The sequence below is a fragment of the Oryctolagus cuniculus genome, chromosome 2 (genome assembly GCF_051225735.1).
Source record: "Oryctolagus cuniculus isolate XC-2025 breed Fujian yellow rabbit chromosome 2, ASM5122573v1, whole genome shotgun sequence".
Taxonomy (NCBI): Eukaryota; Metazoa; Chordata; class Mammalia; order Lagomorpha; family Leporidae; genus Oryctolagus; species Oryctolagus cuniculus.
Genome location: NC_142868.1, coordinates 192,226,026 through 192,249,535, shown reverse-complemented (window position 1 = coordinate 192,249,535; position 23,510 = coordinate 192,226,026). Strand labels below are relative to the sequence as shown.

General features: G+C 37.9%; 1 protein-coding gene across 2 annotated transcripts in view; it reads right to left on the bottom strand.

Annotated features, from left to right (window-relative positions):
• NBAS (NBAS subunit of NRZ tethering complex) overlaps positions 1-23,510 on the bottom strand; it is a 459,817-nt gene that overhangs the window by 256,562 nt on the left and 179,745 nt on the right. For both annotated transcript variants that reach the window (XM_070069748.2, XM_089327834.1), the window contains 3 exons: positions 19,948-20,081; positions 10,350-10,412; positions 8,826-8,948 (listed from right to left, as the gene is read on the bottom strand). In XM_070069748.2, coding sequence (XP_069925849.2) covers positions 8,826-8,948; positions 10,350-10,412; positions 19,948-20,081 — 320 coding nt within the window. The remainder of the gene's footprint in view (positions 1-8,825; positions 8,949-10,349; positions 10,413-19,947; positions 20,082-23,510) is intronic.

The window sequence follows — 23,510 nt, the reverse complement described above, 5'->3', positions numbered from 1 at the left end:
AAGGATCTAAAACCAATCCCTGGACTAAGGACAGTCTATTCAATAAATGGTGCTGGGAAAACTGGATTTCCACGTGCAGAAGCATGAAGCAAGACCCCTACCTTACGCCTTACACAAAAATCCACTCAACATGGATTAAAGACCTAAATCTACGACATGACACCATCAAGTTATTAGAGAACATTGGAGAAACCCTTCAAGATATTGGCACAGGCAAAGAGTTTCTGGAAAAGACCCGGGAGGCACAGGCAGTCAAAGCCAAAATTAACTATTGGGATTGCATCAAATTGAGAAGTTTCTGTACTGCAAAAGAAACAGTCAGGAGAGTGAAGAGACAACCGACAGAATGGGAAAAAATATTTGCAAACTATGCAACAGATAAAGGGTTAATAACCAGAATCTACAAAGAGATCAAGAAACTCCACGAAAACAAAACAAACAACCCAATTAAGAGATGGGCCAAGGACCTCAATAGACATTTTTCAAAAGAGGAAATCCAAATGGCCAACAGGCACATGAAAAAATGTTCAAGGTCACTAGCAATCAGGGAAATGCAAATCAAAACCACAATGAGCTTTCACCTCACCCCGGTTAGAATGGCTCACATTCAGAAATCTACCAACAATAGATGCTGGCGAGGATGTGGGGAAAAAGGGACACTAACCCACTGTTGGTGGGAATGCAAACTGGTCAAGCCACTATGGAAGTCAGTCTGGAGATTCCTCAGAAACCTGAAGATAACCCTACCATTCAACCCAGCCATCCCACTCCTTGGAATTTACCCAAAGGAATTTAAATTGGCAAACAAAAAAGCGGTGTGCACCCTAATGTTTATTGCAGCTCAATTCACAATAGCTAAGACCTGGAACCAACCTAAAAGCCCATCAACGGTAGACTGGATAAAGAAATTATGGGATATGTACTCTTTAGAATACTATACCACAGTAAGAAACAACGAAATCCAGTCATTTGCAACAAAATGGAGGAACCTGGAAAACATTATGCTGATTGAAATAAGCCAGTCCCAAAGGGACAAATACCATATGTTCTCCCTGATCGGTGACAACTGACTGAACACCAAAAAGGAAACCTCCTGAAGTGAAATGGACACTATGGGAAATGGTGACTTGATCAGCATAGCCCTGACTGTTAATGAACAACTCAATACATTATCCCTCTTAGTAGTTTTTTTGTCTGTTATACTTAATATGACCGGTTTAATTCTGTAATTAATACACAGTTATTCTTAAGTGTTAAAAATTAACTGAAATGTGATCCCTGTTAAACATAAGAGTGGGAATAAGAGAGGGAAGAGATGTATAATTTGGGACATGCTCAAGCTGACTTGCCCCAAATGGTAGAGTTAAAAACATACCAGGGGATTCCAATTCAATCCCATCAAGGTGGCATGTACCAATGCCATCTCACCAGTCCAAGTGATCAATTTCAGTTCACAATTGATCATAATGAAAGGACTAAGAGTCAAAGGGAGCACATAAACAAGTCTAGTACCTGCTAACACTAACCGATGGAATAAATAAAGGGGAGAGTGATCCAACATGGGAAGTGAGATACTCAGCAGACTCATAGAATGGCAGATGTCCTAAATAGCACTCTGGCCTAAGAATCAGCCCTAAAGGCATTCGGATCTGGCTGAAAAGCCCATGAGAGTATTTCAGGCATGGAAAGCCAAGAGACGCTGGCAAAAGATCTCTGCGAGTGAGATCCCAGTGGAAAGAACAGGTCTTCAAAGAAGGAGGTACCTTTCTCTGAAGGGAGGAGAGAACCTCCACTTTGACTATGACCTTGTCTAAACAAGATAAGAATCGGAGAAGTCAGAGGGCTTCCATAGCCTTGGAAACTCATGACTGGAGCATAGGGAGACTACTGATGCCATAGACAGGAGTGTCAATTGGTAAAGTCAACAACAGGAGTCACTGTGCACTTACTCCTCATGTAGGATCTCTGTCCTTAATGTGCTGTGTATTGAGATTTAATGCTATAACGAGTACTCAAACAATATATTTCACTTTGTGTTTCTATGGGGGTGCAAACTGTTGAAATCTTTACTTAATGTATACTAAACTGATCCTCTGTTAAAAAAAAAAAAGAAAAAAAAAGAAATTATCAGCTCCCAACTTGACTCTCACTGGGATTAAACATGACAATAGGTCTGATCTGATTTCATCATCATTTAAAAAAAATCATCTATTATTTTTCACTTTATGTTTCTGTGTGGGAGCAAACTGTTGAAATCCTTCCTTAATGTATACTAAGCTGATCTTCTGTATATTAAGATAATCGAAAATGAATCTTGATGTGAATGGAAGGGGAGAGGGAGTGGGAAAGGGGAGGGTTGTGGGTGGGAGGGACGGTATGTAGGGGAAGCCATTGTAATGCATAAATCGTACTTTGGAAATTTATATTCATTAAATAAAAGTTAAAAGCCAAAAAAAAAAAAAAAAGTAAGAAAATCAACACAGAAATAACAGAGCCAATCTAGACTGTGAATCAAATGGACCTAACTGATATCTACAGAACATTTTATTCCACAGCTACAGAATACACATTGTTTTCATCAATATATGGAAATTTACCTAGAATAGACCATAGGCTTGGCCATAAAACAAGTCTCAGCAAATTAAAAAAAAAAACTTGAAATCATATGAAGTATCTTATCTGACCTAAAGGAATAAAGCTGGAAATTAACAACTTAAGAATATCTAGAAAATATGTAAACATATGGAGACTGAACAGCATTCTCCCTGAATTCACAGTGGGTCATGGAAGAATTCAAAAGGGAAATCAAAACATTCCTAAAAACAAATGTAAATTGCAACATAGCATATCAAAACTTATGGGATACAGCAAAAGCAGTATTAAGAGGACACTTTATAGCAATTAATTCCTACATTAAGTAATTGGAAAGGCGTAAAATAAATGATCTAACAATGCATCTCAATGGCCTAAAAAACTAAGAATAAAGCAAACTGAAAATTACTAGGAAGAAAGAAATAATTAAAATTAGAGAATAGACAAAATTAAAATTAATAAAAACAATACAAGAGATCAGCGAAATGAAGAGCTAGTTATTTGAGAAGATAAGCAAAACTGATACACCAATGGCCCAACTAATCAAAAGAGGTAAAACCCAAATTAATAAAATCATAGATGAAAAAGTAGATATTACAGTGGATACCACAGAAATTTAAAAAAAAAATCAGGAATCACTACAAACAGCTATATACCAAAAAGTTCAAAAATCTAGAAGAAATGGGTAATTTCTGGAAACATACAATCTGCCAAAATCGAGTCATGAAGACACAGAAACCTAAACAGACCAATAACCAAATAGAGACTGAATCAGTAATATAAACCCTCACAACAAAGAAAAGCCCAGGACTGGATGGCTTCACTGCTGAATTTTTACAAACTTTCAGAACCTAATTCCAATTCCTTTCAAACTATTCAAAATAATTAAATGGGAAGAAATCTTACCAAATCCCTTCTATGATGTCAGCATCACCTTAATTTAAAAATCATAAAAAGATACAACAAAGAGAACTATAAACCAGTGTCCTTGATGAACACAGCTGTGAAAATCCACAGCAAAATACTAGCTAATCAAGTTCAACAACATATCAGAAAGATCATGCACCCATATCAAATGGGAATTATCCCTGGTATGCAGTGATGGTTCAACATATGAAGATCAATAAATGTGATACATCACATTTGAAGAATAAAAATCATATGATTATCTCATTAAATGCAGAGAAAGTATTGGATAAAATACAACATCCTTTCATAATAAAAATCATAAGCAAATTGGGTTCAGAAGTAACATTCCTCAACAAAATAAAAGCAATATATGAAAAACCCAAAGCCAGTATCATATTGAATAAGGAAAAATTAGAAACACTTGCATGAAGATGGGGAACCAGACAAGGATGCCCACTTTCACCACTGCTGTTCAATAAACTTTTGGAAGTTTTAACCAGAGCCATTAGGCAAGAAAAATAAATCAAAGGGATATAAATTAGAAAGGAGGAAGTCAAATGACCTCCATTTTCAGATGACATGATTCTACACATAAGGAAACCAAATAACTCCACTAAGAGACTACTGGAACTCATAAGAGTTATGAGTTACCAAACTCTGTTATGGTAAAGTGGCTAGATACAGAAGCAACACACAAAAATCAATAGCCTCTGGATACACAGACAATGCAATAACTGAGAAAGAACTTGAGAGATCAATCCCATTCACAATAGCTGCAAAAATTTAAATACCTTGGAATACATTTACCCAAGGATGTAAAAGAGCTCTACAATGAAATTTATGAAACATTAAAGAAGAAATAGAAAACACAAAAATATGGAAAAATCTTCCATGTTTGTGGATTGGAAACAATAATTTGAAAATAAATCTACTATATACCCAGCCATCCCACTCCTGAGAATTTACCCTAACAAATGAAAACAGCATACAAGTGAGTTTTTTTCTACCCCCATGTTCACTCCTGCTCAACTCACAAATCTAAGATATGGAATCAACCCACTTGAACATTAACTGATGAATGGATAAAGAAAGTGGGAGCTGGTACAATGGTGTAGAAGGTTAAGCCTCCATCTGCAGTGTGGGCATCCCATATGAGTACTGGTTCGTGTCCTAGCTGAATCTCTTCTGATCCAGCTCCCTGCTAATGTGCCTGGGAAAGCAGCAGAGGATGGTCCAAGTCCTTAGGCCCCTGAAACAATGTGGGAAACTGGAAGAAGCTCCTGGCTCCAGGCTTCGGATCAGCCCAGCCACTGCAGCCATTTTGGGAAGTCAATCAGTGGATGAAAGATCAATTTATTTCTCTCTCTCTCTCTTTCTGCCTTTCAAATACATAAATCTTAAAAAACTAAAAAAGGAAAATGTGGTATTTATACACTATGGAATACTATTCAGCCATAAAGAAGAGTGAAATCCTGTTTTTTGCAACAAAATGAATGTAACTGGAAATCATTATGTTTAGTGAGATAAGCCAGTCTCAAAAAGACAAATACCACATGTTTTCTCTAATAATGTGGCAGTTAATACAGAATGCAAAGAAAGTATAGGAATGAAGCAGACATTTTGTGATATGACTGTTTTTTGTTTTTTTTTTTTTTTTTTTTTTGACAGGCAGAGTGGACAGTAAGAGAAAGAGACAGAGAGAAAGGTCTTCCTTTTGCTGCTGGTTCACCCTCCAATGGCCGCTGCAGCCGGCGCGCTGCGGCCGGCGCACCGCGCTGATCCGATGGCAGGAGCCAGGAGCCAGGTGCTTTTCCTGGTCTCCCATGGGGTGCAGGGCCCAAGCACTTGGGCCATCCTCCACTGCACTCCCTGGCCACAGCAGAGAGCTGGCCTGGAAGAGGGGCAACCGGGACAGAACCCGGTGTGCCGGCGCCGCTAGGCAGAGGATTAGCCTAGTGAGCCGCGGCGCCGGCCATGACTGTTGTTTTTAACCCTTGTTTAACCCTGTAGAACTGTGGTCCTCCTTTTTACTTGTTGACTATTATGGTTTGTGATACTATTATGGTTTGTGACATTCACATTAAGCCTGTGAATATAGAAGAGATCAAAATTATGTCTCTGCAAAAACTGATACAAGGAAGAGAGGGGAGAGAGGAGGGATTTGTGAGGGAGGGAGTGTGGTGGCCTTTTTGGAACTGTATCTATGGAATGCATGAAATCTGTTCTCTTTATATTAATTTTTAAAAAGGTAAGTAAAAAAGAAAAATGTTATCTCAAAAATAATAAATATATTTTTAAAAAAAGAATACACTGAATACTTAAAAATTAGTGTTAGATGCTGTTTTAAGCAACAGGAATAAAAATCAAGTAAGACATTCATGAAACAAATTTTTATCAAGCAGCACAACAAATACGTCTGAGCAACATCTATTCACCAGTCACCATGTTGAGACTGCACAAAACTTCTACACTTGTATAGTTCTCAATTTAATGTTTACATATTAAATTGAATTTTAATTGGCAATATACAACGGAATCTTGCAACCAATAAACATGATATATCCTTTCATTTCTTTCATTTCATTGACCTCAACTATATTTTATAATTTTCATATAGATACTTGTGCATCTTATTTTAGATTTATTACTAGGCATTTGATGCTTTGATTGTACTATGAAGTTTTAAACTTCATCAATCATCAGGGAAATGCACACTAAGCCCATAATAAAATGCCTTATACTACGAGACAAAAAGTGACAATCAAGTATTTGTGAAGCAGTGAAGAGACAGTAAGTCTTAGACACTGCTGAGGAAACTTAACAGCAGGACAACAACAATTCTGAAACATGGTTTTGTAGAATCATCTGCAGTTGAACTCAGCACATCCTTTCACTTAGCAATTCCACTCCTAGGCAGGTACTACATTCAGAATATGTATACCAAAAATTGGGTTATTCACATAACTAGTACTAAACAGGAGAAACTGAGAAACAATCCAAATGTACACCAACAGAGAGCAAAGAAATAACATGTTATATTGGCAAAATTGAATGTTTTGCAACAGTAAGAATGAAGAAAATGAATGTATACCAGAACAAGAACATGGATGAATCTCACAGATCCAATGTTCACGGGCAGAAGCTACACATGAGAGTATACTGTATAATTCTATTTATATAAAATAACAAAAAGGCAAAGTTAATTTATAGTGTTTTGAAGGGAGTTAACGACAAGGACAGATATAAGAGTATAGCTGCAATTATTACTCTGCAATCCATATACCCTCAGCTCTCACTCTTCTCAGTTATCCATACACATGAATAGCTTCCTAATTTAGCATCCCAAACTTCTGTCTGAGGGTTTCCCCTACCAAAGTGGCAAATTTAGTTATGCTGGGAGTGTGGGCATATTGGATGATCATTTTATGGAAATGTATTGAGCAGTACACGACTTGTACACTTTACTATATAGAGAGAAATAAAACAGAGATAATAAGAGTGTGGAATCAGGACCAGAATCCATGTCATCTGATTCTCAAGTCAAGTATTCTAGGGAGGGGAAAAAATGAGAGTACATATGTGCTACCATTTCCCCATGTGATTTCCTTACAGGAAATTAGAGGAAATGAAGCTGCAGTTGAAGAGGGACTTCCACTTCCAAAATAGATGAAGAGAGTGGATTAACTCTCCAGCCTGACACAAGGAAAATACTGAACACCAGGCAATGGAGTACAGCAATTCCTGTGAGACAAAAACAAATTAGACTGTCCAGCCTACTGTCTTGACACAGTTTTCAAAAGAGGAGAGAAATTCAGGCAGAGATTTGTGGACCCTGACCTGAGGAAGCAGAACTAAGACTCCAGAGAAAGCAAAGCAGACACAGCATGCAGGACAAAGTACCAAAGCACTGCCAGGAACTCAGAGATCGGCAGAGTCCCCACACGCAGTCAGAGGAGCACAGGTCAGGGCTTATCTGTGATCAAAAGCACCTGAGCCCAGGAAGAGAGAAAGAGGAAAAAGAAAAGTGTCCGCTCCCACAGGCTGGGAAACCTCAAAAAGCACCGGCATCAGGTAGTCTTACGTAAGCCAAGGGGGTAACTAGCCTGAGAAGGTGTACTTCTCCAGTCTCACTGAAGGAAAACTTATTGTGTCCCAGAAAAAAGTACAAAAACATCTATGAAAATAGAAACGTAGGGAGCATTTACTCTTTTTATGGAATAACATGTTGCCCTATTCCAGAATTGAAAATTAAAAAGCCAATTAGATTCTGAAGAACCAAAAAACCAAACAAAGAATATATTAGAACCTAAAATTCATACTATCTAGTATCCAACAAAAATTACTAGTCATGTAAATAAATAGGAAACTATAACAAAATGAAAATATCACTTAAATTAATCCAGTTTTTACAAGGACAAAGAAGATACACAGACAGCAAATAAGCACAACAAAGAACAGTCAACATTATCACTCATTAGAGAAATATAATTACAATCAAACTTAGATACTACTACCTACCTATTAAACTAACTAAACCTAAAATACTGATCATATCACGTGTTGATGAGGATGCAGAGTGATTGGAACTCTTCCACAAGACTGGTTAGAAAGTAAAAATATATAAATACTTTGGAAAACAGTTGAGTTGGCATTTTTTTAAGGTAGTCATCCATATAGTAGATGATCCTGCCATTCCACTCACACGTATTGATCCAAGAGAAAGTAATGCACATGTCTATACAGAGTCTTATACATAAATATTCATAGCAGTATTATTTGTAAAAGTCAAAACTCAAAACAATACAAATTTTCATCAACAACTGAATGGATAAATATGGTATGATACATCCATACAATGGAATATTACTCAGCAAATTAAGTGGATTTAACAATTGACCCATGATACCATGTGGATGAATCACAAAATACATTGGGTAAAAGAAGCCTAATGAACAAAAAGAATTAATACTGTAGGATTCATTTATACAAAATTCTAAGATATGCAACATAATATAGAGAGGGACAGAAAATAGATCAATGACAGCCTGGTGAGTAGACGGGGGATTGATGAGGAGTAGGTGGGAAGAGATTTTAAAAGAGCAAGAGAAAACTTTGAGGGGTGAAGGACATGTTCATCATCATGATCACAGTGACAGTTTATGAGTCTACATGAATATATATGAGCACATATGTCAGAACCTATCAAAATGCATACTCCAAAACATACAGCTTATTGGTCAATTATAACTCAATGAAGTTTTTCAAAAAAAATGAAAAACAGCAATACATTTTAAAAAGCATACATAATTTTGCTTATTACTCACTTCCGACCTGTGTGTCTGGTCAATCTAACCATCAGCTTGCGAGCCTCCTCTGAGCTAGACTGAGTGTTTTTAACAAACGAAATCGGTTTCTCCAGTCCATGTTTTTCCAAAAGCTCTGATACACTGTAAGTGAAAGAAGAATTAGTTCAGATCTGGCTGCCAAAGAGTCCAATCTAAGAAACTTAAGCAACCAGTAAAACTTAGATGTTCCTGGTTTAAAAAAAATTTTAAATAGTATGACCTAATTTAACAATTAAATAAATTCACAGCCAAAATAAGGTTCATAATTGTATATCAATGCTTATTCTCCCCCAGTGACTTTTATTAGAATACACTTGGGTTAAGTAACATATTAAAAAGGGCATGACTTACCTTTGTATCAAAACTTTTTCTTTTTTTTTTCAAATTCCCTATACTCTAACAGCATGAAAAAATGTAAAACAGGAGTGGCCCTTAAGTATAGTAGTTTAGATGTCCATATTCCATATTGGAATGCCTGAGTCCCGGCTCTGCTCTCAATTCCAGCTTCCTGCTGATGCACACTGGGAGAATGCAGGCAATGGCTCAAGTGACTGGTTCCCTAACACCCATGTGGGAGTCCTAGACTGAGTTCCCAGCTCCTGGCTTCAGCCTGGCCCAGCCCCACCCATTGTAGGCATCTGGAGAGAAAGAAACTAACACAGAGAAGACTGATTGATATCCCTTTCTTTCCCTCTCTCTGCCCCTCAAATAAGAAAAATAAATAATAATAACTTTTAAAAATATTTTTAAAGTCCCTTAATTTGAATGAACAAAATTTCTAATTGCTACACTCAAAATCATTATACTTTACTAAACATGCTACCACTACTAAAGTGTAATAATCACCTGTAAGAACAAAGCTTGTTATTATAAAAACTTTGTTGAGAACACAATACTTTTAAATTATACAAATATACTTACCCATTAAAAAAATACTAGTCAACAACCGCAAACTTTCTAAATGGCAGATTAAGAATATTTTCATCTCCAGAAGAGATCAGCATTTCATTTTCACAGTAAAGCATATTACTACAGAATTACCTGAAGGCTCTTGCATAATTTTACATAAACCAAATAGTTAATCAAATGTTCTATGTGCCCCAAAAATATTACAAGAACAACAAATACTGTCTGTGGGTAGCTGCAATCACTGCAGCAGAAAATAGCATTTCGTGTGTGCCCAGTATGTGTGCAAGGCTAAAATGCGTAATTTAATATGAATTCCAAAATCTCACGAGTTAGATATCACAGATAAGAAAACCCTCAGCTAAAAGACCACACAGCTAGTAAACGATATCTAAATTAGAGCACAGGTTTATCAGTATTCAAAAATCATGTTATTATTCTACCACTCAGCTATTATGAAGTAGCAGAGCCCTTCAAAGAGAATTCAACAAACGTGAGGCCAAAGGGGAAACAATGACCAAACAGGCAGACTTAACGTAGCATTTCTTGGACAGACACCCTTAATCAGCATTGCAACAAAATGGTCATTTTTCTCACCTGAGAATTTGTTCCAATTGGTCTACCATGTCATGAAGAGTTGTGGTGACCTCTGTCTCATGACTAAAGAATTAAGAGAAATAAATTAAAATTAAGTTTTAGTAAAGAATTTTAAATAAAATAAAAACTCAAATAAGTGGGGGGGGGGGGGGGCGGTGATGTTGCTCTTATTCTTAAAACAGAACAATACCATTCAGCTAAAATGTAGGTTTTATCTCCCAAAATCATTCAGCATTTTTCATAACTCAAGAAATTCAGATTAAAAATATTGGAGTAAAGAAGCTAGCATTGCGGCACAGCGGGTTAAGCCACAGCCTGCAATGCGGGCATCCCATATAAATGCTGTTTCAGTCCCAGCTGCTCCACTTCTGATCCAGCTCCCTGCCTATGCACCTGGGAAAACAATGGAATATGGTCTCCAAGTTCTTGGGGCCCTTGTCACCCACATGGGAGACCTGGATGGAGGCCTCTGGTTTTGGCCTGACCTACCCCAAGTCATCGTGGCCGTTTGGAGAGTGAACCAACGTATGGAAGATCCCAATCTCTGTCTCTCTGTCTCTCTCTCACTTTCTCTCTCTCTGTAACTCTCTCAAATAAATAAAATAAATCCCTAAAAAAATTGGAGTAGAACAATATTATCTGATACAGGTTTATCAGACAAGACTATTTTCTAAGGTACTCTCAGTTCAATTCTGCTTAAAGACAAAAAAAAATGATAAATCAATTGTTAGATTTATCTCCTTAAGATTTGTCTATTTGAAAGGCAGAGTTACAGAGAGAGAGGGACAGACAAAGAGAGAGATCTTCCATCCATCTCCTCAAATCACCACAATGGCCACAGCTGGGCTGACCTGAAGCCAGCAGCCTTCTCTGGATCCCCCCAAGTGGATGCAGGGGCCCAAGTACTTGGGCCATCTTTGCTGCTTTTCCAAGTGCAACAACAGAAAGCTGGATGAGAAGTGGAGCAGCCGAGACTCAAACCAGCGCCTACATGGGGTGCCAGCACGGCAGAGTGGCTTCACCCGTTACAGCACAGCTCTGGCCCTTGTTACATTTTTGTTGAGAAATAAAACTGTAAAATCATCTTTATCAGCCAATGAAACAGATTAAGAAGAATGGGTCTGCATGTTGGCTTTCTCCTATGCCTGTCTATACCACCTGTGGTGACCTAAGGAGTTTCCAGTAGTTTTCAAAGTCTATAAACTTGGAGGAGTTTGTCCACATAATCATTTCCTGTGCATCAAAGGAATGGCATCTACTTCAATATAAAGGAACCATGGAGAAGGATACCCATCAGATAGACAATCCCAAGCAGGCTATGGTGATAAAAAGCAAATCCTTTCTGAGGAAGTCAGCGGACAGGGGACTAAGAGAAACACCACCATGAAAAATACAAACTAATAAAAATGTGGCTGATAGGGTGGATGAAGTATGGCACAACCTATATACAAGCAGACATAGGGATTTAGCAGGAAAACAGCAACTAACACAAAAATCCTTTTTCATCCTGAGTGATTCCATGTCCCAACCACTCTCAACCAACAATCACTACAGCTGACACTTTCAGGTGCCTTTCAAAAGAATATTTCAACTATATTCCAGCAAGGTCTTGGGAGTTTCATCAATAAGAAGCCCAAATAAAAGCCACAGCCTCCACATGGAAAATTAAGTCCCCTAATTTAAACAAAAACTTCTTTATTTTCTAAAACTGTCAATATTCCCTGGTTTAATCTACTCAACAAGTAGTCAGTGTAACTTGCAAAGATCACAGTATCTTTTTAAACCAATCTTTAGACTTTGGATTACAGAAAGAATTGGGTATATTCCACTTAAAGTACTTCAATAGGCCATTCATCAGAGCTAATTCCCATTAACATACTCAATCGAAAATATTCCTAGGGGTATGTTTTTGGCCTAGTGGTTAAAATGCCAGTTACAATGCTCACATCATATACGTGGAGCGTAGGTCTGACACCCAGCTGCAGCTCCTGATTTAGCTTTCTGCCAGCGTGGTCCTTAGAAGGCAGTAGGTCAAGCAATTGAGTTCCTCTCATCCACACAGGAGACCTGGACTGAGTTCCCAGCAGTAAACTGGGTGTCGCTGTGCGCATTTGGGGAGTGAATAACACAAGGGAGCTGTCACTCTACCAATCTGTCTCTCTTACAAATCAATGAATCTTTAAAATGAGAAGTATTTTGAAATTATTACTATGCAGCTGTATGATAAATAGTTTTCATAGGTATTAAAGAATTCCATGGGGCCAACACTATGGCTTAGTGGGCTAACCCTCTGCCTGCGGCGCTAGCATCCCACATGGGCAACGATTCATGTCCCAGCTGCTCCTCTGCTGATCCAGCTCTCTGCTACAGCCTGGGAAGCAGTACAAGATGGCCCAAGTGCTTGGACCTCTGCACTTTTGTGGGGGACCCAGAAGAAGCTCCTGGCTCCTGGCTTCAGAGTAGTCTAGCTCTGACCAGTGCAGCCATTTGGGAAGTGCACCAGTGGATGGAAGATCTGTCCCTCCTCTCTGTCTGTAACTCTACCTCTCAAGTAAATAAATGAAATCTTCAAAAAAAAAAAAAAAAAAGAATTCCATGTATTTCATCTGTCAATTAGCATTCACAAACATAAACACTAAAGACTATCACAACCAGATGCAATATGCTGCCTAGGTAAGATACACAAAAATTGACTGTTCTTTTCTTTTTTTTTTTTTTTTTTTTTTGACAGGGAGAGTGGACAGTGAGAGAGAGAGACAGAGAGAGAAAGGTCTTCCTTTGCCGCTGGTTCACCCTCCAATGGCCGCCGCTGCAGCCGGCGCACCGCGCTGATCCTGGCAGGAGCCAGGAGCCAGGTGCTTTTCCTGGTCTCCCATGGGGTGCAGGGCCCAAGCACCTGGGCCATCCTCCACTGCACTCCCTGGCCATAGCAGAGAGCTGGCCTGGAAGAGGGGCAACCGGGACAGAATCCGGCGCCCCAACCGGGACTAGAACCCGGTGTGCCGGCGCCGCAAGGTGGAGGATTAGCCTATTGAGCCACGGCGCCGGCTCCTGTTCTTTTCTTAAATGGCAAATACATGCACGCACACACACACAAGGCAAAGTCACAGAAAATGCATATTATGAAAAACTATGCATGGCTTTCAAAAATATTTTGTACCAAAATAATCTTTTAATTCCATTTATACCAAATTCTTGAATTAATATACGCTGTCTCTAAGGTTTGCATTTGGTGAATAATGACTTTAACCACTAAAAATAAGTAACTAATCACTAGAAGTATATACACTGACAAACTTGGCAAAAAGAACAAAGAGAAGTATAGAAAATAGTTTGAGCCTTCTATTTCACTACTGTACTATTTATAATTAAAAGCTACCTAGAAAATTAGAAATGTGAGATAGAATCACTAATGAAATAAAGTAACAGAAAAGCATCAAGCCACTTTGTGTTTACATAAAAAATACACTAGATCAGAAACCATTCATCAGAGCTAAGAAAAATTTTCAAACATACATACCTGAGGCATTTCTTAGCCTACATATACTTCAGAAACTAATATACCTAAATGTAGTGTCTACCAAAACAAAGTTATTTTAATATCACTTTTCTATAGATACCATGAGCATCTTCTCAGAGTAGGGAAATAATTGTATAAAAATTGGGGCCAGCACTGTGGCATACAATTCCACATGGGCGCTGGTTCGAGTCCCGGCTGCTCCACTTCTGATCAAGCTCTCTTCTATGGCCTGGGAAAGCAGTAGAAGATGGCCCAAGTTCTTAGTTCCCTGCACCCATGTGGGAGACCTGGAAGAAGCTCCTGGCTCTTGGCTTCAGATTGGCACAGCTCCAGCCATTGCAGCCAACTGGGGAGTGAGCCAGCAGATGGAAGACCTCTCTCTCTCTCTCTCTCTGCCTCTCCTCTCTGTGTAATTCTGACTTTCAAATAAATAAATCTTTAAAAAATTTGAAAAGCTCTAAATGTAATGTATATGAGAAAAATTGACATTTTGAGGTTTGAATATTGTTTATAGCCCTTGTCTATACTCCTGAGGAGCAGTGGTTTTTCTACACTTGTTTTATTTTTTATTTAGTGAAGGGTTACATATATGATTATAAAGTAAATTGAAAGTATGTCACTGCAAAAATTAAAAGAAAAATAAGAAAAGAAGGAGAGGGGTTGCTGGGTGCAAGGAAGGGAGGGTGGGAAGCATTATGTCCTTAAAACTGTGTATATGAAATACAGGAAATTTTTGTTCTTTTTACATAAAGAAAAAATTTTAAATTGATAACTGATATTAATGCCATTTGATTTATTTGAAAAACAAAATTCACTGTGTTTATCTTAAAACACTACACACATGAATTAGAACACAATGAGTTGGCTTCACTGATTAGGAACAAGAGGAAGCGTAGAGTTGCTCATCTGACCCACTGAGGAAGAAACGCCTCACCACGTCCCTCTATGGTAGATGCTAAGGAGGGGCTTCTGCATCTGTGCCAACTGGGGAGGAGCAATGAGACTACTGACACCGACACCTCTGGGCTGCACTGGTTAAAATTATGAGTAACGGCATTCTACAAAAAAACTGTTAATACAATGCAGTTTACCTGCCATTTGCTGCCTACTGAAGGCCATGTGTCAGAGGCACACCTGCCATACTCTGCTGCTGCTTACTGAGGATCTCACGTAGCCTGCAGTCACACTGACACATGTCTGAGAAACAGGAAAGGATGTGGAGCGCACTCTGACTTACTTTCCCTACAGGAAGAGCACCAAGCCCAGACTGGGCAAAGGGAGACATGAAGCACTACTACAAACTCCAGGTACCTTTACATCAATGTGGTGAGGCACTGATTTCTTCCTAGCGGTCAGTACTTGGAACTTTGATGAGGAAAGATAGGTGATGGGAATCTACAAACTACCTACACATCTGTAACATAATAGACAAAATCTGATTACAACCTGTCCTCATCCCCCAAAAAATATATCCAAAATGAGATAAGACTAACAACCTAGCTGCAAGCTAAAATGAAAAGGCTTAAACTTGTCCAAACATTTCTGACCATTCTAAACTTATTCAACCAAGGAGGAAAATTGGAAGATTACACATTAAGGAAATTAACTCATGATAAAACATGATTTGAGAGTCTCACCAATATAAATGTCCTCCTCTGACCATTCTACAGTGAGGCACACTTGGAAACAAGCCTACACTCTACAAACACAAGACCTCCAATCACCTTTTAGTATCTTCACCATTAATCAATGGTCAAGAACCACTAAACATGGAAGAAAGTCCCTAAGAGTAAAGATAGAAACACAAAACAGAATATGAAAACTCACTGAACAAGGTGGGGTTGGAGCAAATAGAACAGGAGCATATGTATCAATGCATCTGTAAAAGAAGACTAGCAAACAAGAAAATTCTCGTTAAGTGAAAAAGCTTTTGGAATTTAAACTAAAAAGCAAAAACAAGTTTTAAAATTTACAGGACACGTTAGAAGATAAAATTGAAGAAATCTCCAGGATCATTTAACAAAAGACCAAAACACTGAAATAAAATGGCAGTCAATAAATAATAAAGAAGAGCTATAATTAAAGAATCTTGGAGATTGAACATTTGAGTAGCAGGAGTTTGAGGGGGAGAGGTAGGGAAGAAGGGAGTACTAAAAAACTCTGCATGGAAAAAAATATGTAACATTCCGCAACGGTCTAAAGGTGAGCAATATCCAGACTGGCACACACCACTCACTGAACAACACAATGACTTTAGACTCACAATATAACACTTCTTTACAGTTTTTCAAAACACTGAAAAATGGGGAGAAGATGTTAAAATCTTCTAAGTAGGAAAAATGCCATATGAAAACACACAGTTCAGCATGGCACTGGACTTATCAGCAATGCTACAGATGAGAGTAACGTCTTCCAGAAACACAGGAAAACGGTGTGAGAGAGAAACCTGGAATTCCACATACAAGTGTACTCCCCATAGTTTGTGGAAAATGGAAATGGAAGAGAAGTCTTTTCTGGCATGAACAATTCGAAATCCATAAATTTTTCATAATACAAATTTCCTATGAACTTTAAAAAAAGTTTATTTTCATCTACTTAACAGGTACAGAAAGCCAAAGAGAGAGATCTCACAGATCTGTCTTGCAACTCTGGCTCATTCCAAAATGCCTACAAGAGCTAGGGCTGTACCAGGTCGAAGCCAGGAGATCCCGATTTCCCCATGGGTGGCAGGGGCCCAAGCACTTGAGCCATCATCTGTTGTCCCCCAGGATGCACTATCAATAACCTGTGCTGGAAGCGTAGGTGCCAGGACTCACATCAGCACCAAGATGAGGAATGCAGGCTTAGCAAGCAGTGGGCCACTCCTCTGTGGCACAACATCTGGTCCCTATCCTTGCACCAAGTGTAAGTGTGACATGTTACAACCAAAAACAAAAAACAAATCTTCCTCTCCAAACTTTGACAGAAGGCTCCTTGAGGTTATGATCCATCAAAATGAAGGAGAAATAAAAGAAGGAATCTAAGAAATGCAGTATGTAATACAAGAGGCAAAAAAAAAGAAAAAAAAAAAACCAAGATGACAATCATGGAGCAGACACAGAAAACAATTTCTTAATACTAAAGTGAGAAAAAAGTAATTTCCAGAACAAAATTGCCAAAGAAAAACAAGGAACAAAGGAGACAAAGAATACTTGGGAATAAGAAAAAAAAATCTGAGAGACTGCTAAATATTTCTGATCACTGAAAGGAGCTCTATGATTCTGGCACAAGCACAAGGGATGGGCCAATGTTGTGGCAGTGTTGCATAATACAACCATTCCACGTGAGCTCCAGCTCAACTGGCCTCTACTCCACTTTCAATTCAGGTCACAGCTAATATGTCTGGGAAAACAGGGGAGAATGGCCAAACACTTGGACCCTGCCACCTATATGGGGTACCCAGATGGAATTTCAGGCTCCTAGCTCTAAACAACCCAGCCCTGACCACTGCAGTCATTTAAGGAGTGACCCAGTGGGTCAAAGATGCCTCCCCGTCATTCTCTTTCTCACCCTTCCATCCCCAGCTATAATTCTGCCTTTCAAATAAATAATTTTTTTTGAAAAAAAAAAAAAAGACACAGAAGGGAGATAAATAAAATAAAACAACAAAAATGAAGTAGTTAATCCAGGGAAAACAGAAATTTGTATGAAAAAGAAACATAAGCATGGTAGATCTGTCTCAGCAATATTTACAGTGAAATTTTGGAAATATTCAAAACAATGGTAGGAGCAGTAGAAATGGGAGAAAGTAAAGGACATCTATAAAAGACCTTAACATCATGAAATTTCAGTTATGAAATTTGCAACATAATGAACGATTTTGGAAAACATCATACTTAGTGAAATAAGCCAGTGACAAAGGGACAAATACATATGTTCTCCCTGATCTTTGACAACTAACAGAGCATGTAAAAGGAAAGTGAAACTGACACTATGAGAAGCAATGATTTGAATAGCCCTTGGCTTGACTGTCAAGGAACAGTTTACTATTTCATTTTAATTTTTTATCATTTTTTCTACTTAATACCATTGTTGAACTCTTTACTTAACACAGAATTAATCATAGGTATATAAATTCAATTGAAAATAGATCCCAGCAAAAAAATAAAAGTGAGAATAAGAGAAGGAGGAGCTGTGTAGTTCAGCATACCTTCTCACAGATGTATCCTAAAGATAAAAGTAAAAATTTGTCATGGGACTCCAAATCCCATTAAGCTGGGTGGTACTAATGCCATCTTACATGTTAAAGTGATCAATTAAATGTGTAATTGATCATACAGATAATATTAAGTGTCAAAGGGATCACATAAATACGAACAAGTCTCTGGTAACAACAATAGATAGAATTAAAAAAGAGAATGTTCCAACATGGGAAGCAGTACACACAGCAGACGTATAGACAAACACCCTAAACAGCACTCTGACCTCAGAACCAGCCTTTAAGGCATTTGGATCTAGCTGAAAAGACCATGAGAGAATTTAATGGATGGAAAACCAAGACACTGTGGCAAAAAAATGGTCTACATGAAGGATCTCTGTGAGTGAGACCCTAGTGGAAAGAAAGGGCCATCAAATAAGGAGTCACTTTTCTCTGGAGGGAGGAGAGGACTGCTTATGGCCCTGTCTAAATACTGATGGAGTTTGTGAACGCAAACGGATTCCATAGCCTTGGCAGCTCGTGTCAAGAGCCTCAGGTGATCACTGATGTCATAAATAAGAGTGTTAATTGATAAATCAACAACAGGAGTCACTGTGCACTTACTCCCTATACAGGACCTCTGTCCTTAATGAATTGAACTATGAGAATTAACTGTAAAACTTTTTTCAAACACTACTTTATACTTTCTCTGTGTGTGTGGATGCAAGTTGTTGAAATCTTTACTTATTACAAAGCTGGTCTTCTGTATATAAAGTTAATTAAAAATGAATCTTAAAGAAGAATGGGACAGGAGACAGAGTAGGAGGTAGGACATGAGTGGGAGTGGGAGGGTGGGTATGAAGGGAGGAACCACTATATTCCTAAAGCCATACCTATGAAATCTGTATCCATTAAATGAAAGCTTTCTTAAAAAAAGAAATTTAAAAATAGTTGCTAGAGGAATAGTTTATTACCATATAAATAAATCTGTCCATTACTCTTGGTAGTGATTTCAGTAGCATTAATGACCACAAAATAATTATCTCATAGCAAGTTGCTAAATCAGCAATTGTTACCATTTGTTTCATAAAAATAATTTTTTTCTTAAAAGTAAAAGAAGATTGTGAGTGTGAGGAAAACAATAGAGCAAAGGAAAGAGAAAACAGAGGAAGCCTTCTTGTCTAAATATCTGATTTTGCAAATGAGGAAACTGATAACCAGAAAAATTAAGAGATTTGCTGGTCATGAAGGCTTAGAAACAAGTCTGCTGATTTTGCATTCAGTGTTGTTTCATGTGTTCTTATGAACTTATCCTAATGGGAAATTAGGGGGGATTAAAGTAATGATTGTTACCTGACTTCCAAATGGTAAATATAAATTTGATCTACATGTAACTACATAACCCACAAGCATGCTATACAAATTTCCATTTAAACATAAACGCAATAAATAATAAAAGATGTGTATTCAAACATCACTGCTTGAAAGGATTACTTGAGATAATGGTCTAGAACAAATAATTCTTAGAGAAAATAAAATTAGGCCATAAATATAAAATGGCAAATTAAAAACACAATAGGAAACTACTACCTATCTATTTGTTGGCATATCTTTGGATCTTGTGGTGGTGGTATCTTTCTTTTTCAATGCATAATTATCAAGTTTGGTAAAAATATACAACTTAATTATAATTACAGAACTCCCAAACACTAGCAGAAGAACAAAAATTGTTTTTTTTTTTTTTTGGGGGGGAGGGGGACAAGATTGCACATGATTTTATTTCCTTCTTTATAATTCTTTCATATTCCCAAAATTCTCTGTAATAACCACTTGGAGAAGCAACGTTTTTGCTTTAATTATAGAATGAGAAGAAATCCGATTCACATATTGTAGATTCTTACCCATATCCTCTTTGTGGAAGACATTCCAATATGTCATAGCAAAGAGAGAGTTGGTCATTTCGTTCACAGTTATAGATGCACTCTAGAGCTACTGCCATCAGTTGGTCCTGGTCAGGAATAATTTTTTGCTGCAGCTAAAAGAAATAAAGAAACTTGCTCTAAATGTCAATAGATGCACAGTTTTCCATATGCCAGCACCTCTGTCAATGAAATATTAAATAGTTCAATTAATCAGCTACAACACAAATCTTGATTTTTCTTTAGCTTACAGACTTTTGGAGTCTTTAATAATTCCAAATGAAATCACATTTAAATTACAGAATCAGCTACAAAAGATAATTTGTAGCCCATAAGCTTTGCTGAAAGCAGATTCTTCAATTCATGACTCATCCAAGATAAAATGGATGAGAAAAACACAGTGAATCAAAAAGATAATTCATTAAAACCATTTCTAACCCCAAAGCCAATTCCATATGTTTCAAATACAAAAATATAAAATTCCTTAACTAATACTCAGACATGTTAGAACCTATTATTTTTCAGTATGCAACAAACGTTAGTCATCTAATTACACAGCTACTTTTATTCTAATCCAAAGAACTCTAATTGTAACACAGTGAAACACACATCACAGAACAAACTACCTATTTCTCATGCAGAAAGATGGCTACTTTGGGTCACCTTCTTTATAGGATACACCATTTCCCACTCAATTACAGATTTCCATTCGTGGAATATTTTCTGGGATACAAAATAACCAATTAGTACCTATTTTTCTTATCTATTACCCAGGGCTACCTCCCATTTTCTTTCTGTGGCTGGTTTACTCAGCAGAAATTTCCTCCAGGTTCATTAACACTGGGGCAAGTGCCAGGCTCTTCATCTCTTTCAGGACTGACTGAATAATATTCATACATGAGTTTATTTATCTATTTGTCCATCTATAGACACCTAGGTTGTTTCCATATCTTGACTATTATGAATACTACAACAACTAACGTGAAAGGGTTGGTATCTTTATGAGGTGATAAGCTCATTTCCTTTGGGTATATGACCAAGAAGAGGGTATTGCAAGGTTATATGGTAGTCCTTTTATTCCATATTTTTCAAAATAACTGTCCCAACCTACATTCCTACCAACAGTGTACAGGAAGAGTTCCCTTTTTCCCTCACCAACATGTTATCTTTTGATTTCTGATAATAGCCATTCTAATGCTATGAGGTAGTATCTCTCAGTGGTTTTGATTTGCATTTCTCTGATGATTAATGATATTGATTAATCAATATTTACAACTTGTAAAAACTGCAATGATTAACCTGAGACCCTTTGGTCTTTGCCATCTCAAAGTCCTCAATCAAATCTGTAAAATCCCATTTCGCAGATACAATAATGTTATCACATTAAGATACAAACATCTTTGACGGCCATTACTCTTCCTACCAAATATGCTATATATACTTCAGAGTAAAAATATAATGTACAAAGTAACATGCACACTTAACTATTGAAAGACTAAAGCTATTATTATCAATCAACACTTGAAAAATGCTGGTCCTTAGATCATTTTATCTCTAATCATTAATTCCCCTATAAATTATTGTTTATCTTGCTTTTAACACTATCCATTTTTTCATTACTGATTATATTCTCAATGTGTTTATTTTTTCCTCATATTTACTAAGATTCCGAAGTATAATTCTTTTCCCCCTAATATCCACTTGCTTTTTGAATATAATTTCCTTCTTGATAAGCACAACATTGAAGAACTCTCTCAGAGTGGGTCTATAAATGATAAATTTATCCTTAAAAGTCTTTTTAGGCCAGCACCTCAGCTCACTTGGCTAATCCTCCACCTGCGGCACCGGCACACCGGGTTCTAGTCCCGGTTGGGGCACCGGTTCTGTCCCGGTTGCTCCTCTTCCAGTCCAGCTCTCTGGTGTGGCCCAGGAGTGCAGTGGAAGATGGCCGGGTCCTTGGGCCCTGCACCCGCATGTGAGACCAGGAGGAAGCACCTGGCTCCTGGCTTTGGATCGGCGCAGCGCCGGCCTCAACGCTCAACGCGGCCGTAGCAGCCACTAGGGGGGTGAAGCAACAGAAAAAGGAAGACCTTTCTCTCTCTCTCACTGTCTAACTCTGCCTGCAAAAAAAAAAAAGTCTTTTTTAAATGTGGTATATACACACTACAGAATACTATTTAGCCATAAAAAAGAAGAAAACCCCATCTTTGGCAACAAAATAGATGCAACTGCAAAGCATTATGTTTAGTGAAACAAGCCAGTCTCCAAAAGACAAATATCATGTTTTTTCTGATATGGAAACTATTATAGAATACAAAAAAATGAAATGGTCATTTTGGGATAAGAATGTCATTTTTAGCTCATATTTATACTCCTGTGGAACTGTGATCTTCCCACTGTCTACTTGTTGAATATTATGAATAGTGGTGAATTTAAGCCTGTGAATCCAGAGTAGATTAAAAATAGGTTTTTGCCACTGTGGTAAAAAATGTTCTACATGAAGGATCTCTGTGAGTGAGACCCCAGCAAAAAGAAGTGGCCATCAAAGAAGGATGTATTTTTCTTTAAAGAGAGGAGAGAACTTCCACTTTGTTTATGGCCTTGTCAAAATATTGATGGAGTTTGTGGACCCAGAAGGCTTCCATAGCCGAGGCAGCTCATATCAAGAGTCTCAAGTGGTCACTGACATCATACAAAAGAGTGTTAATTGTTAAATTAACAACAGGAGTCACTGTGCAATTCCCATGCAGGACCTCTGTCCTCAGTGAGTTGTATTATGAGAATTAACTGTAAAACTAGTTCTCAAACAGTTTTACGTGCGCACATGTGTGTGCGTGTCTGGAAATTGTTTAAATCTTTACTTACTATATAGTTGGCCTTCTGTATGCAAAGTTAACTGAAAATGAATCTTGGCCAGCGTCGTGGCTCAATAGGCTAATCCTCCGCCTGCGGCACCTGCACCCTGTGTTCTAGTCCCAGTTGCTCCTCTTCCAGTCCAGCTCTCTGCTGTGGCCCGGGAAGGCAGTGGAGGATGACCCAAGTCTTTGAGCCCTGCACCCGCATGGGAAACCAGGAGGAAGCACCTGGCTCCTAGTTTCGGATCGGCGCAGTGTGCCGGCCATAGGGTCCATTTGGGGGATGAACCAACGGAAGGAAGGCCTTTCTGTCTCTCTCTCTCTCACTGTCTAACTCTGCCTGTCAAATAAAAAAAAAAAGAAAATGAATCTTAATGGAGAATGGAACTGGGAAGGGGAGAGGGAGGAGGAGAGGGGCAGGAGAGTAGGTAAGAGGACCAATATGGTGGGGAGAATCACTATATTCCTAAAGTTGTAGTTATGAAATTTGTATTCCTTAAAAAATAAATTTAAAAAAATTTTAATTAAAAAAATAAAAAATATATCTGCAAAAATTTATGAAGAAAGGAGAGGGAGGTAGAGGTATTGGGAGGGGAGTGATGGAAGTGTGGCTGCCTTCTTGGAACTGTACCTATGTACTGCATAAAATTATTCTCTTTATATTAATAAAATAAAATGAAATAAAAAATA